At 39.6% G+C, this 13,977-nt stretch overlaps 1 protein-coding gene and 1 long non-coding RNA gene across 3 annotated transcripts in view; one reads left to right on the plus strand and one right to left on the minus strand.

Annotated features, from left to right (window-relative positions):
* The window catches only part of ITGA6 (integrin subunit alpha 6), a 60,082-nt gene extending 50,580 nt beyond the window's left edge, over positions 1 to 9,502 (plus strand). The window contains exons 24-26 of one of the 2 annotated variants that reach the window (XM_084643854.1): positions 1,207 to 1,332; positions 3,569 to 3,698; positions 6,567 to 6,705. In XM_084643854.1, the coding sequence (XP_084499980.1) occupies positions 1,207 to 1,332; positions 3,569 to 3,676 (234 nt within the window). In that variant the 3' untranslated portion in view covers positions 3,677 to 3,698; positions 6,567 to 6,705. Of the gene's footprint in view, positions 1 to 1,206; positions 1,333 to 3,568; positions 3,699 to 6,566 lie in introns of both variants that reach the window. The other variant, XM_084643853.1, reaches the window with a different exon arrangement.
* LOC311528620 overlaps positions 1 to 13,977 on the minus strand; it is a 44,544-nt gene that overhangs the window by 15,088 nt on the left and 15,479 nt on the right. The window contains exon 2 of the long non-coding RNA XR_014713647.1: positions 332 to 559. This is a non-coding gene — a long non-coding RNA (uncharacterized lncRNA). The remainder of the gene's footprint in view (positions 1 to 331; positions 560 to 13,977) is intronic.

Here is a 13,977-nt window from a genome sequence, read left to right on the forward strand (position 1 = left end):
TTGCTGACAGCTATTGTGAAATAAATTACCAAAATAATTGAAAATGGCATAATTATAGTATGTTGTTTTGGCAGAATTTTAAAATATTGCACAGAATTTCCTTAGGAGTAATGGATCACATATTGTATAAAGTGAACATTCTAATCCAGAAGCTTCTGTCATCACCTTTGGTTCCATAGATCTTTCTGTTCCTTAGCAAGAGGCATCCTATATGATAGGAGAGTGAACACTGTAGGTTGTACACAGTCATTTTTAGCTAGATTTGGTCACCTTTCCAGCCCCCCAAGCTGTGGAAAGCCATGGGTCCTGGCTTTGCAGGAGGCTGACTTACCTGTAGCAAAGGTTTTTCTACTGCAAAACCCAGAGCTTTGTGGTTGCAAGAGCTGATCAGGTAAGGAGAAAATATGCATATTAGGGTTCTCTGCCTCCCATGCTGCAGTATTTCTAATTCTGTGGGATGCTGAATGGATCACCCAGTAGAAATTAATCCAGTTATATGCTGTGTGGGTTGTGAGGAGGAATAACATAATTCCAGGTCAGTCTTCTGGACTAGATACTTCTTTGGAGGGGAAAAAAAAGAAGAATTACTGAAGATCTGGGAGATTATTGTTGTTTTGCGTTGCATTGGCAGAGATGGAATCAGAGCCCCATTGTGCTGTGTGACATTCAAGAACTTAATAAAATGACAGTCCCTGCTTTGAGTTGGGCAGGTTTATTTATTTTTTAAAATCTCTTTCCCCAACCTCATCCACAAAAATATTATAATTCAGGAAGGATTCTGGTGAATGTTTAGTTTAACCCAGTACTTCCCCATAGGCTCTTTTCTCATACTCTCCTGGCTGTCTTTGGCATGGAGCTTTCAGCTACTGTTCAGTACTTCTGGGCTGTAGGCCCTACATGCGTTTGAGCTTCTATTCGTCTGGAAGAATTCACTGGCACATCTAACCTGAGTATGTCCTATGGAATCCCCACCCTCATTCTCAAGAGCCAGGCACAGTCAGCTGCTGCTCTTGAAAACTGGGAGGTAAAAAATGCTTCAAGTAGGTATTTAAGAATTGTAGGAGACATAATGTCCTCTTCAGACTAGTGACTAGCCTCCATAGCTCAGAAAGCTCAAGGCACTACTGTAGAAGTGAATTTTGGTTTACAATTAGGAACTTGTTAAACTTTGCATCCCCCTTACTTAAAACTTTTCCCCTCCCTTAGGTGCGAGTTACTGTCTTTCCTGCAAAGACAGTAGCACTTTATACAGGAGTGCCTTTGTGGATCATCTTGGTGGCTATTCTTGCTGGAATACTGATGCTCGCACTGTTGGTGTTTTTACTATGGAAGGTGAGTTATTTTACAAATCACTCTTGTACCTGAAAAGATAAGTCAACATATGAAATAAGGCAGAAAACTAGTTAAGCAACTCCAAAAATGCATTTCAAAATATTGCTATTGGGACGCTGTCTATTTAATCATTAAACAAGTTTCATTTTATGCTACTAGTAAAAACCTTACTGAAAATTAATTTTAAAATCAAGGTGTGTTTTATTTTAATTATTTCTCATCTTGGAAAATGACCAGTGAAGTTGTATTTTTGCTTTGTAGTAAAAATTAATAGTAATTTCACTTTCTGCAACATTTGGCTGAAAAAAATGCATGGAAATGTTTGTTTAAAATGTTTATTGGCATTTTTGAAATACTTCTGGAACCATTTCTATTTGTTAGCTATTGTACACAAACTTTTATAAATCCTAATTTTGGTGATATGTTAACTTTTTTTATATTGTAAAAAATGTTATTTAACTTGACTGGTATGTGAATTAGATCTGATTGGGGTTTACAGTTCAAACCAGTTCAAATTGGCCTGTTCATTGAAACTGTCAAAATGCATGTATCACAAATTAGTACTAGCTACAGTACTTGGAACAGTAACGCTTCTTGTTCTGATAAAACATTATTTGGATACATTCTTGTGGCTTGAGAATATTATGAGGATACTAGATGCCTATTAATACCCCAGACAGAATGCATTGTTACTTTATGTACAATGTGTTAAGAAGCTAATAATGCAGTATCTTAAAACCTACTTTCTCCTTTTTAAGTTAATACAAGATTAAAGCTTTGTTTATAAAGACAAAAACATAACTGTTTGGCCTTCTTCTTTCATTCTTGCTGGTTTGGTTCTTAGGCTTAGTATCCCAGTTGCAGATCACCTAAGAATTCTGCTTCCTTACAGAGCCACCATTGTCAGGGGAAACCAGTAGTGGGGCAGGAATCCTAGTTTTAAGTGGAAGAATACAATCCTCTTATTCCTGATTCCCACCCACACTCCAAAATTCCTAACTCATCCTTGTTGCTAAGGAAGCAAATGCCTGGATTAGGAAAATCCCTTCAGTCCTTGGTACCATCTGGTGCTCTGACACTTCCACTATGTCTTCAGAAGAGACCCTGAGGAATTTCACTTGAAAATTTCCTTCTTTGAACAGCTGCTATTCTTTGCTGACCATAAAGGGTGCTCTTGTTCAGAGTTCGTAAGGTGCCCTTGAATTCCCTTTTGATTGTCCTGTTATGCTTTCTTCCAGTAGGTACATCAGCCTCTGTTGCAAAGTAACAGCACAGAACTGCCAAAAAAATTTGCTTCTGATTAAATTTTTAATAACTCGAAGTGCTACTTTTTGACTAAGGATTATGAGATCAGATTAACATTGCACACGTGTGTGGTTTGTATTCAGCAGTTGTTAGATCTAGATCTATTTTATATTGAAAGACTATCTATGTATTTTATACTGAAAGAATTGAAACTGCTTATGAAGCTTACACTTTTCTCTAGTAAATAGAATATAATATGCCTACCTCATCACAAGGGCAAAAATGATAAATTACTTAATTTTTTATGTAAAAGCAACAAGAACTTTCAGCCATTGTGGGGAAGGACAGTAGAGTCCTGAAGAAAATAAGTGACCATCTCAAAGCAAAGGACGTACACATGACCCTTTTGTGTTTCTACCATTTGAGCATTGTAAGGGTGTCTTAAAATGTGTGAAAATGGTTGTATTCCTTCTCTTACCTGGTGTATTCTTTACTTGGAGCCAATCCATAAACTCTTGGGTCTCAAATAATATCCTGTTGCTCTGTAGTACTAGTGTTAGTTGTTAACAATACTTAATCTGTATTTTTACAATACCTTGTTTTAGATATTTTAAAATGCTCGCTAAACAATTGGCTAAGATTTGTGACTCTGCCTGCTGTCGACATCAATGTGCCCTAGGATTCTGACAGATTAGTTTTAAACTAGAACATGGTGTAACACATTCTCTCTCGCTTAGAGGAGGTGGTTTTTGGGGTTTTTTTGGTTCTGCATAGAGGGGACATGATTATCCTGGGAAGTGTTTTGAAATACCTTTTTCCATTCTCATCTATGTTCACAATTAATGTCTTGTGAAAGGGATGGGATGGTAAGAATTACTGTCCATCCCATTTGATTGTCTTGTGAATTGGCTTTAAAATGGTTTAATGGTTGTCACTTTTTTCCTCAACATACCAATCCATAAAATTGACTAAATACCTTGCTTCCTTGTAGTGTGGTTTCTTCAAGAGAAGTAAGAAAAATCATTATGATGCCACATATCACAAGGCTGAGATCCATACTCAGCCATCTGATAAAGAGAGGCTTACTTCTGATGCATAGTATTGATCTACTTCTGTAATTGGTAATTGATCAATATTTTTTTAATTTCTAGCTGTGGGACATGCTATGGTTGTGGTGGCTAACAATGGGAAGCTTGCTGCTGGGTTTCAAAATATCAATATCTGCTTGCTTACTCTGTTTATAATCACTTTTTTCAGTGCATGAGAAGAGACACAGGCTCTTACATATTACTTTCAATGCTTTATGTCTGTTTCAACAAAAAATCTTAACCGCTACAGTGGAATTTTACACACTGAAATAATAACTTATCTAGCATTTGTATATTAAGTATTTTAAATTTTCAAACTTTACACATGGTAACCACAGAGAGTAAAGTTTTAAGATGTAAAATAAAGTTTACCTGGTTTTGTGTTAGTGTTTCCTGATATTTGGATGTTACATGAATTGCTTTATTAACCTCTTATGCATGCTAAAAGCCATTTCTTTATAATTATTTTTAATTGCTGTGGAAACTGATAAAGGTTTAATCATTTTTGGTTGCTTCTTAAGAAATTCTAAAATATACTCTGCTGTGATCGGAACACATGCTTTCTTCTCCTGAAAACTGCCAAATGTTTTATACTTTTAGTAAATTTTGCTCAGAACAGGAAATCATAAATGTGGTGTGTGTATATCTATCTAAACTGATGATGCTGGGGGATCTAACTAAAATCTGTCAACACTGTGCACACAATGAAAGGATAAATAATAGAGATGAGCTTAAATCAAACCTCTGAACAGCCCCAGAATTTGGAAAACTATATACCTGAATACTGGTTTTTCTCCTACCATTTATCATCTTTAAAAGACTCTTTTTTCAGTATTACATAAAGAGCAATATTTCTTACAAGTTTGCAGTAGACCACTGAATTTAAGTATTCTGCTCAGAAAGCTTTTGTAGTAAACTCTGTCTACTCTGTGTCTGCATATCACTTCATTTCTAAGGCCCTGATCCTGAAAAGCCATTCTCATATGCTTGACCTCAGTGGGACTATTCACGGTGCAAAGTTAAGTGTGTGCATATATAACTGTGGAAGACCAGGGCCTCCATGGTCAACTGTTCATCCCAGCTTTTCTTCAGTCAATTTTTAATGGAGAACATCTCCCACTCTGACCCTATACTCTTGCACCCTTTTTATTAATCAAATGCAATGCATCCCTTGACTCAGTTTGAGTCTACAGATGAATGAACAAAATAAATTGTACCTATAATCAAATATTGGCTTAAAACAAACTACTATATTCAGAAGGTTGTTTGGTAAGTCTCAGCTTTTGTGCTCCTGAGACCCTAATATAATGCCTACTGAAGTTAGTGGGAACTGGATTATACCCAGGTTCAGGAAGGTACTACATGCACACACTTAACTTTAAGAATGTATTTAAATGCTTTCTTGACTAGGAATTATCACAATTTCAGATTAACTGCACCTGTATTCCTGAGGTCACTCACTCAAAGGTTCTGTGCACGCAGCCCTTCTGACCATGGGTTACAAGGCTTCCCAGTTCCCTCTACACTTTGATATGCTGAGTCAGACTGCATAGACAGGCTAGCGTCTGCAGTTCAGTAGCACACAGCTCTTCCTAAGCCAACGCATTTATTAAGGTGAAAGCATTACAGAGAAGACAACAATAAAAAGCTCCATGTATGCTAAAAAGTTTACCAGAGGTCAAAACCCACAACTGGATTTTCCATGGTTTACAAATTCATAAGAACCCAGGCTGAGCAGTTCATGTTTGTTTATGCATTTTGGGCTTGGGATCTCCTCTCCGGAACAGGTAATCCACAGAAAATGCCCATAACTTTTTAAAAGGCCAAGAGTTTGTATTACCAAAGGTGGGGGAATTCACATTAACCTCTCCCTCCGGGGTTCTCAGACTTTTGTATTGGTGACCCCTTTCACACAGCAAGCCTCTGAGTGCAACCCCCCTTAAATATATAAAAAAGTGTTTTTAATGTATAACACCATTATAAATGCTAGAGGCAAAGTGGGGTTCGTGGGTGGATGCTGACAGCTCCTGACCCACCGTTTGAGAAGCCCTGCCCTAAGCATTCCCCAGAAAATCCACTTCACATCCCAGAAGTCCATTCTTGTGTGGCACATTTTCCATATAGTCCTTTAATCTCCCAGGCCTCGCATCACATCTCATTCCTGACCCACAACAATACACAAACTTTGCATTTAATACAACTGCCTCCAAAGATGCATACTTAATTTGATAAGGATTTTTCAAGGAACTGCCATATTTATCACAGGGATGCTTTCCTGAACTGGGACTTTAATCTTGCAATGCAAAGGCCTAGTCTACAGTTACAAATTAGCTGTGTTGCTCAAGTCTGTGGGAAAAACTGTTCTGTGTGACAGTTAGATTTAATTAACTACCAGTGTAGATACAGCTAAGTCAATGGAAAAATTCTTCCATCTAATTACCTACCATTCAGAGAGGTGGATTAACTACAATGGAAAAAAATCCTTGTCGCTGCAGGAAGCAACTGCCGCAGTGCGATGGTGGCACAGCAGCAGCACTGTAGCATAGACACACCCACACTCTCATGAGCAGTCCTACAGATGTCAACAGGAATTAATGCTATAGGACTGTGCATCTAAAATTAGCCTTACAAAATTAATGGAAGAAATTTGTTTTATACTCTTGAATTGTTGGATTGTGTAGTTTGCTTTCACCTGCTGCTGATAGTTGTACTTTAAAGACTTTGTCAGAGATTCACATCTGTAGACCGCATGCATTTAAAAAAAAAAACTTTTCAGTTACCTTGCCTGTCACTTCTTTGAGAGAAGCCATTTCTTTTGTACTAATGCAAGCAAAGAATTCTAGACTTTTATGCTTACAGTACTTTGATTGTGATTTAATCTTAAACTGTTCCCTTTCCCAGTGTGGATTCTTCCAGCGCTCCAGGTACGATGACAGTGTCCCCCGATACCATGCTGTAAGAATTCGGAAAGAGGAGCGACAGACCAAAGACGGGGAACATAAAGAGAATCTTGAGAAAAAACAATGGATTACAAAATGGAATGAAAATGAAAGCTACTCCTAGGGAAAATTTCCCCCCTCAATCCAATTCAGACAATTTTAATATTTCTTCATTAATGGAATACTGATGGACTCAGACCTACATACAATATGGAACTATATTTTTGATTGTAGATATTTTTACTTATATTGAAGCTTTTGTTTTGCACAACTAAATTTAAGATTGCTTGACTGATTTAGCTGCATTATTTAAACTTCCAGATAGTCAGAGACAAGAGGCAAACTTGCATTTATAAAATGGTGCATTGAACTGAGCATTCTATGAAATATGCACATTATGTTTTAATGATGCCACAAAAGGTCCTTTTCTGCATTCTTGGACATCAATGGATGTGCAAGGAATGCAGGATCTGGTTCCAGATATATTCTCCAAATTTCCATCACAATATACACACTGTAGCCTCGACACACTTTATGCAAATAGAATTTGGGGAATCTGTGAATATGCTATTCTTGTCATAAGACTCTGCAGCTATGGTAGTTAGGGCTTAACCTAAAGTGTCTTAAATTAAATGTGCAATAGGTCATGTTGCTATTTTTCTCACACCAAATATACACAGGTTTAAAAAAAAGGCTTGAATATTAGTTGTATGTTTTTGTATATATTTTTGTATTTATTTTTTTTTTTTTTAGCAGCAACCGTTTGTCTTTGACTAATTAGGCCAAAGACTTAAGTGAACTTTAAAACTGGTATGGATGTTCTTAAATAGGATATGAAAGTCCAGTTAGACATGAAACTTTCACTGCATTTAAAGAGTTCCTGAAGAGTGCCAGTGCTTTTTTAAAATGCAAGTTTCAATCACTGACACATCCTTGAAATAAAAACATTCATTCCAGGGGTTTGTGGGGGCATTTTTTCTTATGTCTGTTTATGCAGCAGGATTTAGGAAAGATGTGGACGAACTGGAGAGAGTCCAGAGGGAAGCAACAAAAATGATAAAATGTTTAGAAAACCTGGCCTATGAAGAACAGGTGTACTAAAAAAACCAACAGGGCATGTATTTAATTTTGAGAAAAGAAGACTGAGGGGGAAACCTGATACTAGGTCTTCAAATACCTTAAAAGCTGTTGTAAAGATTAAATTATTCTCTGTCCTCTGAAGGCAAGACAAGGAACAGTGGGCTTAATCACAGCAAGGAAGATTGAGGTTAGATATTAGAAAGTGTTTTTTTTCTTTCCTAATTATAAGGGTAGTTAAGCTCTGGAATAAGCTTCCAAGTGAGGCTGTGAAATCCCCTCAGTGGGGGATTTTAAGAACACCTGTCAGGCCTGGTCTAGGTTTTACTTGGTCCTGCCTCAGGGCAGAGGACTGGACTTGACTTCTCAAGGCCCCCTGCAGCCCTTCATTTCTGTGACTAATTATGTTCCTGTAACATAATGTGTGTTAATTGAGAATATTTTAAATTTTCTTTTGTACATCCAACATGTATAGGTTTTTCTATTTAATTTTTATACTTAATACAAAAAGTGAGGTGCTTCTGGAACAATTTTCCAGCTCTGTAAGGATTTCATGTTTAGAGAAAGGTGTGTCTACTACTGAAAATGTTATATAGCACTTGAAAGAAAACATAAGCTCCTATCTGTCCTTAACAATGGCTCTGCACTGATCCCTTTTGAGACTACTGAGTGATGTCCTAAATATAGCTAAATGTTAATTGTAAGAATAGTGCCACAATGTTGTGCTGCTCAGTAACCTAATTGTTGTAACATAACAGAGCTATTTAAAGAGTTTATTGGTTTTTTTAACTTACATTCTAAAATGTTGGTACTATTTAAATAATTCAGATTTCTTATTCCATATGAAAAATACTAATGACCTGTGTGAATAATTTTTTTTGCATAGGGATGAGAATTATGCAAAAACTTGTTAAAGTATTTTCTTTACAAGCTGCTAGCTTTACCTTCCCCCAGAAGTCTATTGTTTTAATGCAGACGGCTGGGGTGACTGAAGCAAGCAAGACTGATCACCAATTATGTGGATGGGTTTGGTTTTGTACTACTATTCATTTCTTTCCTTCAGTCAGGCTTTTTGAAGCTTTGTTTCTTTCAAAATGTTATTTTAGAAGCTGCATTCTTTTGCTTCAAGGTTAACAGGTCCCATGTGTAATTTTCCTCCTTCCTCCCATCATATACTTCCAAAATTACATTGTGACCCCTGTTTTGCAACATTTGTGTGTACATAGCTGTTTACTGCATATTGTCAGTCTGTCTCCCTAATGAGAGCTACAGCAGTGTTTAAAATCCCAGCTCCTTTGCCGAGTGGCTCAAAACCCCAAGAAACTGAGCTCATCACTTGCAAAGAAATGGGAATTTTGAGACTGTTGCAGCCCTAGTTAAAACAAAACATATGGTTAGGTATGTGGCACCCTCTTTATAAAAAGAGCAAAATAAAAAATGTCTTGGCAGTGTTAAATTTAGGACTATTGAAAATTAATATCTCAAGTCATGGCACTGGTATACTATCCTCTCAAACACAACTAATAATGCTAAATCATTCCAGGATTGGAAATTACCTGTGGATATTTGTATAAAAGTGTGAAATATTTTTTTTAATTAAAATACATATTGCCTTGATATTACTGGTATATTTCTTACAGGACAAGTTTCTTTTATCAGACTGAATTGTTGAATTATGTAACATAAAATAAGCATTAGCAACTGAGTTTCTGTAAGTGGTGCTTAGATTTCACAGCTCACCAATTTGTTATAACTAAAGCCAGCCTGCTCTATATGTAATTTTCAGCATGAATTAAAGCAAGAAATATACATGATGATGAAGAACCATTTAATTTGTTACTAGTCTACTTAAAAATCACTGGGTTATATATAAAAGGGGAAGGATTTACATGCTACATTTAGGTGTTAATGCCAAATCCTACTGGCCTCACCCCTGCAGGTAGTCTGATGCAGAGGCCTTGTTTACATGAGACAGTTGCACTTTGACTTTCTGCAGCCCAGTATCACTCTCAGTTCTGTGGCACATGGGCTGTCACAGCAGTTTGCAGAGGTGGATAGTCCTTGCCTCCTTGCACAGCTGCTGCCTCCACTGGAGCAGTCAGTGGCAGTTCGCTTTGCTCCCAACCATATCTTTGCTAACTAAGATTTTTTTAGGGCAGTAACTGAGCACCTTTTAATATTCTCCTCCTCCTCCCCATGCAACCTATGCAGTGTAGAGGTAAGTCAATTTACTTGCCAATTCTGTAGCACAGAATTCCTCTAATTTAAAGGGTTTTGCACAGATCATGACTTCCTGTAGTTGCAAGAGACTACAGCTGGGCTTTCTATAGGAACCCTCTCAGTAGAAACAATAGGTTTCACTTTTTCTTAGAAATCCAGTACTAGTCTTTATCATAAGATAGCTATGGGCGTACATAGATACAAATTCCTTTTTATGAACAACACTCCAAAGATAAATCATTACAGCACAGCAGTTAATGCACCCTATCTAGGCTAATATCACTAACTAGATATTTTCCTTTAAAATAAATATAACAAAGTACATATATTTATAAAACCTTACAATACATAATAAAATACAAAATAAATACAGGGATAGGGATGGGGACTTCTGACAATTGGAGATTTTCTGCTTTCACATAGGCTCACCCTGGGTATTATACTGACGATTAGACATTTAGTTGTACTACATAATCGGTTGTTTCAGCATCCTCATTACTGAGCACATACAACTTCAAGAAAGAAAAAACAACCACCCACCATAGCTACTGTAGCCATTAGGCTCATACAGTGTCTTTGGTTCAATGATGTAATGCAGTGGTCCCCAACCTTTCTTGTGGGAATAGCACATTGCTATTCCCAGGAGACCGTGGTGGGCACCAGACACCTCGCCGCCGAGAAATGGCAACACTTCTCGGCGGTATTTCGGTGGAAGTGTGTTCTGCGGGTGCACAAAAATGCCCCAGTGGGCGCCATGGCGCCCATGGGCACTGCATTAGGGACCCCTGATGTAATACAACTCAAAGACATTTGGCCTCCAGTCTGCAATTCCTCTTTTAGGGGACCCATTGCTTTCTGTACAAAAATTGTATTGGGATCCAACCCCCAGGTTGAGCCCGGCAGCCCTATTTGACTGGTGCTCAGACTGACTGACACTTTTGTACCCCTGACAGCACTCACTACTGAGTGGCCAGCAGCTTCTACCTTCTAACTAAGGGGGGAATGTATATACATGCAGGAATGTTTGCCTTTAATGAAGCCTTTGCCAGTACCAAAACAGCTACTGAGCAAGGTTAACTTCCGGCACTCCCTATAGTGTGCTGAAATAGCAACTACTTCTTTAGTCACTTATGGCCAGGGGTAGTCAACAGGCAGACCACAGGCCAAATCCAGACTGCCAGATGCTTTTGAACAGATCCCAACAACTTTTTTTTCCTTTTAATTATTTTCTCTGGCGTCTGGACCTTGACAAAAAATAACTGACTACTCCTGCTCAAGGCTCTGTACAGCCACGTTACCAGTGAATGTTTGTCTATCACCTCAAGAACAAGTAGAAACAGAAGCTGTGATTAAAGCCATAGGTGTTTCTTGCTGAACACCATGAAAGAAGAAAAAGAAAAGGGGGGTACACCAGCTTCAGGTAAATTGGTAATGAGATGACTAAAACTGTATGGCAGAGCACAGAAGTAGCACTCTAGATCCAAGGCAGCTTTCGCAGGCTCTTCAAAAGGCAAGTGATGTCCTCCATCCTTGCAATCAGCTGACCCTGGCACAACCAGGTCTTGGGGCTAAGTTGGAAAGGTGTTTTGAAATATTCTCCAGAGTGATGCAATTCCAATGCAGAATGTCCAATAGTGGACTTTAAGCATCTCTTGAAGAGAGTCCAAGGATGAGGACTCCATGTTGGTCCCCAGGCAGGGTCCTCTACAAGACAGGAAAAAAAGCCAAAAGAGCCAGGTGGGAGTGGAAGAGATATAAAAAGGCTAAGAGAGAGTCATCCTTGAACACAGTCTCCACCTCTTCTGCTGAGGAAGGAGACAGTTCTGATCCAGACCTTAAAAGGACAAAGGTGGGGAGGGGTGAAGAACAGGAAATGTTTTTGCCGCCAACTCATTTGTTACATTGTGCAAAAATATGGCATCCACTATTAAAATTCAGCCTGATAAGGTGGTATTAGATGACAAATGTTTGCCTTGGACAGCAGTCACCTGTGCCTTCCCTTCAAACAGGTAATCAGATAAGTGAGAATGCCCTGACAAGGGAAAATAGGTACAGACACACACACACACTTAAGAAGATTCTTTGATTTTCCTGCAGGAGACTAGCATCAGTTTGACACCAAATCCAGTTGGTCATGGGAGTGTGTGGACAGACTGTACTTGACACTGGCCTCTCCATACCTGCTGCCAGAGGTTCTGAGGGTTGGCTAGGTTGCCTGCTGCATCTTTGAGTCCATCTGGAGGGAACCACTTCCCAATCCTGTCAACATTCATGCCCTGATACAGGTATAGAACAAGTGATTCTACCAGCATCTTCCTTCCTCAGCACATTGGAGGACCACAAGAGAATCATCCTTGGCAGGTACGTGACCACCCTGGAGATGCAGGATCAGATTGGGAAAGAGGCACTAGCCTGCTACAGCGAGATTGTCAACTATCACTCCCTGGTGGACACCTGCTATGACCAGCAACCTAATGATATGGGCTCCTTCACCATTGTTAGTGGTATGACTAAGCCTTCTCCAACATATCCTGATCCAAGATCCTGTGGGCTCACTTCTCCAATATCTAGGTTCCTCCCTAGGGTTAAGGTCTCAAACCATGGTTAGGGCTGGGGCCAGTACATGGCTCCAGGCTAGGGTTTAGGGCCAGAACTCCAGGAAAAGGTTAGGGTTGGTGATGGGTGGCTCCTAGAGCCAGATTAGGATTTGGGGTGGAAAGCGACTCTGACCTAGTGTTACAGGTCCGATTCATAAGGGACTCTGGGATAAGGATGGTCAGGTTCCTCAGGACAGGATTAGGGTTGGGGCTGGTAAAAGGCCCCAGGCTAGGCCTACAGTGGGGGAGATTGTGGCCCTGAGCTATTGTTACGATTAGTGCCAGTAGCCAGCCCTGAGTTATAGTTCAGGTAAGGCTATGGCTGTGCACTTAGGGCTAGGCTTATGGTTTAGGGCTGGTAGGCAGCTACAGGTTAGGGATTGAAACCAGTAGCAGATTATAGGGGGACCTCACCTAGGATTAGTGACAGTAGGTTGCCCCAAGCTAGGGTTATGGTTTGGTCTGGAAGGGGCTCTGGCCTAGGATTAGAGATTGGGAAGATAGGGGAATAGGATAGTGTTAAGGATGGGGATGGAATGCATCCCCAGACAAAGGTTCACTTAGGGCCAGCAGGTGATCACGTTAAGGTTAGCTGGTGGCCCTAGGTTAGAGTTAATTTTGGTCTTCGTAGGAGGCCATGGGCTACAGTTGAGATTAGCTGATGGGAGACATTACCCATATACATAAGTATACTGTTATGTCTAGGAATTTAAACAATGGTACTTTCAGGAAGTGAGAGAGGTCTATATATGTGGAGAAAGAAAAAGCATGAATGTTGCCTTGTTTTTTCTCTTCCTTGAGCAGTAAGAACATGGTGTCAGAACAGAAGTGAGCCCTGCAGATACATGAAATAAAAAACTAAGAATATTACAAATCAACCAAAGAAAGGTCATCTTACGAGATCCTGTCCCCAAGAAAATGGAGCACATGGCTGCCCGTGTCCAACAGTATCTGCATATGTCAGCAACAGCTGAAGAAGTTAAGTAAAAATCTTAGCTGTCCTCCCAAAGATTCTAAACCCCCCCCCCCCCAAGTGTTATATATTATAGTTATCTTTTCAGATAATAAAATCTGGAGAATCAGATGCAAAATAGTTGACTCATGCAATTATTACTCCTGGGGGAATTATGCACTACTGTGCATGCACATAATTAATGAGATGCACATATTTTTAATTTTTTGCACAGAAAAAAGCTTCTGCCAAATGTTGCTGCAGTCTGCCTTTTGCCACCAGAGGGCACCCTGGCGATAGAATACCTTAGTAGCTCCCAGCCAGCTAGCTAAGAGAAAGAGCCCGCCTTCTTCCCAGCACCTGTCAGGTGAGGTCAGAAGCTATGGGGAGACAGTGTGGGGTGCTGGGGGTGGGGGTCAGCTCATAAGGGTAGTGTGGGGAGGACAGAGTGGGGCAGGGGCTGAATGGGAGTGGAGGCACTGGGGGGGAGGGAGGTGCAGGGCCACATGATGGGGGAGGGGGTGCAG

This window comes from Lepidochelys olivacea (assembly GCF_965140295.1).
Source record: "Lepidochelys olivacea isolate rLepOli2 genome assembly, chromosome: 11".
NCBI classification, from domain to species: Eukaryota; Metazoa; Chordata; order Testudines; family Cheloniidae; genus Lepidochelys; species Lepidochelys olivacea.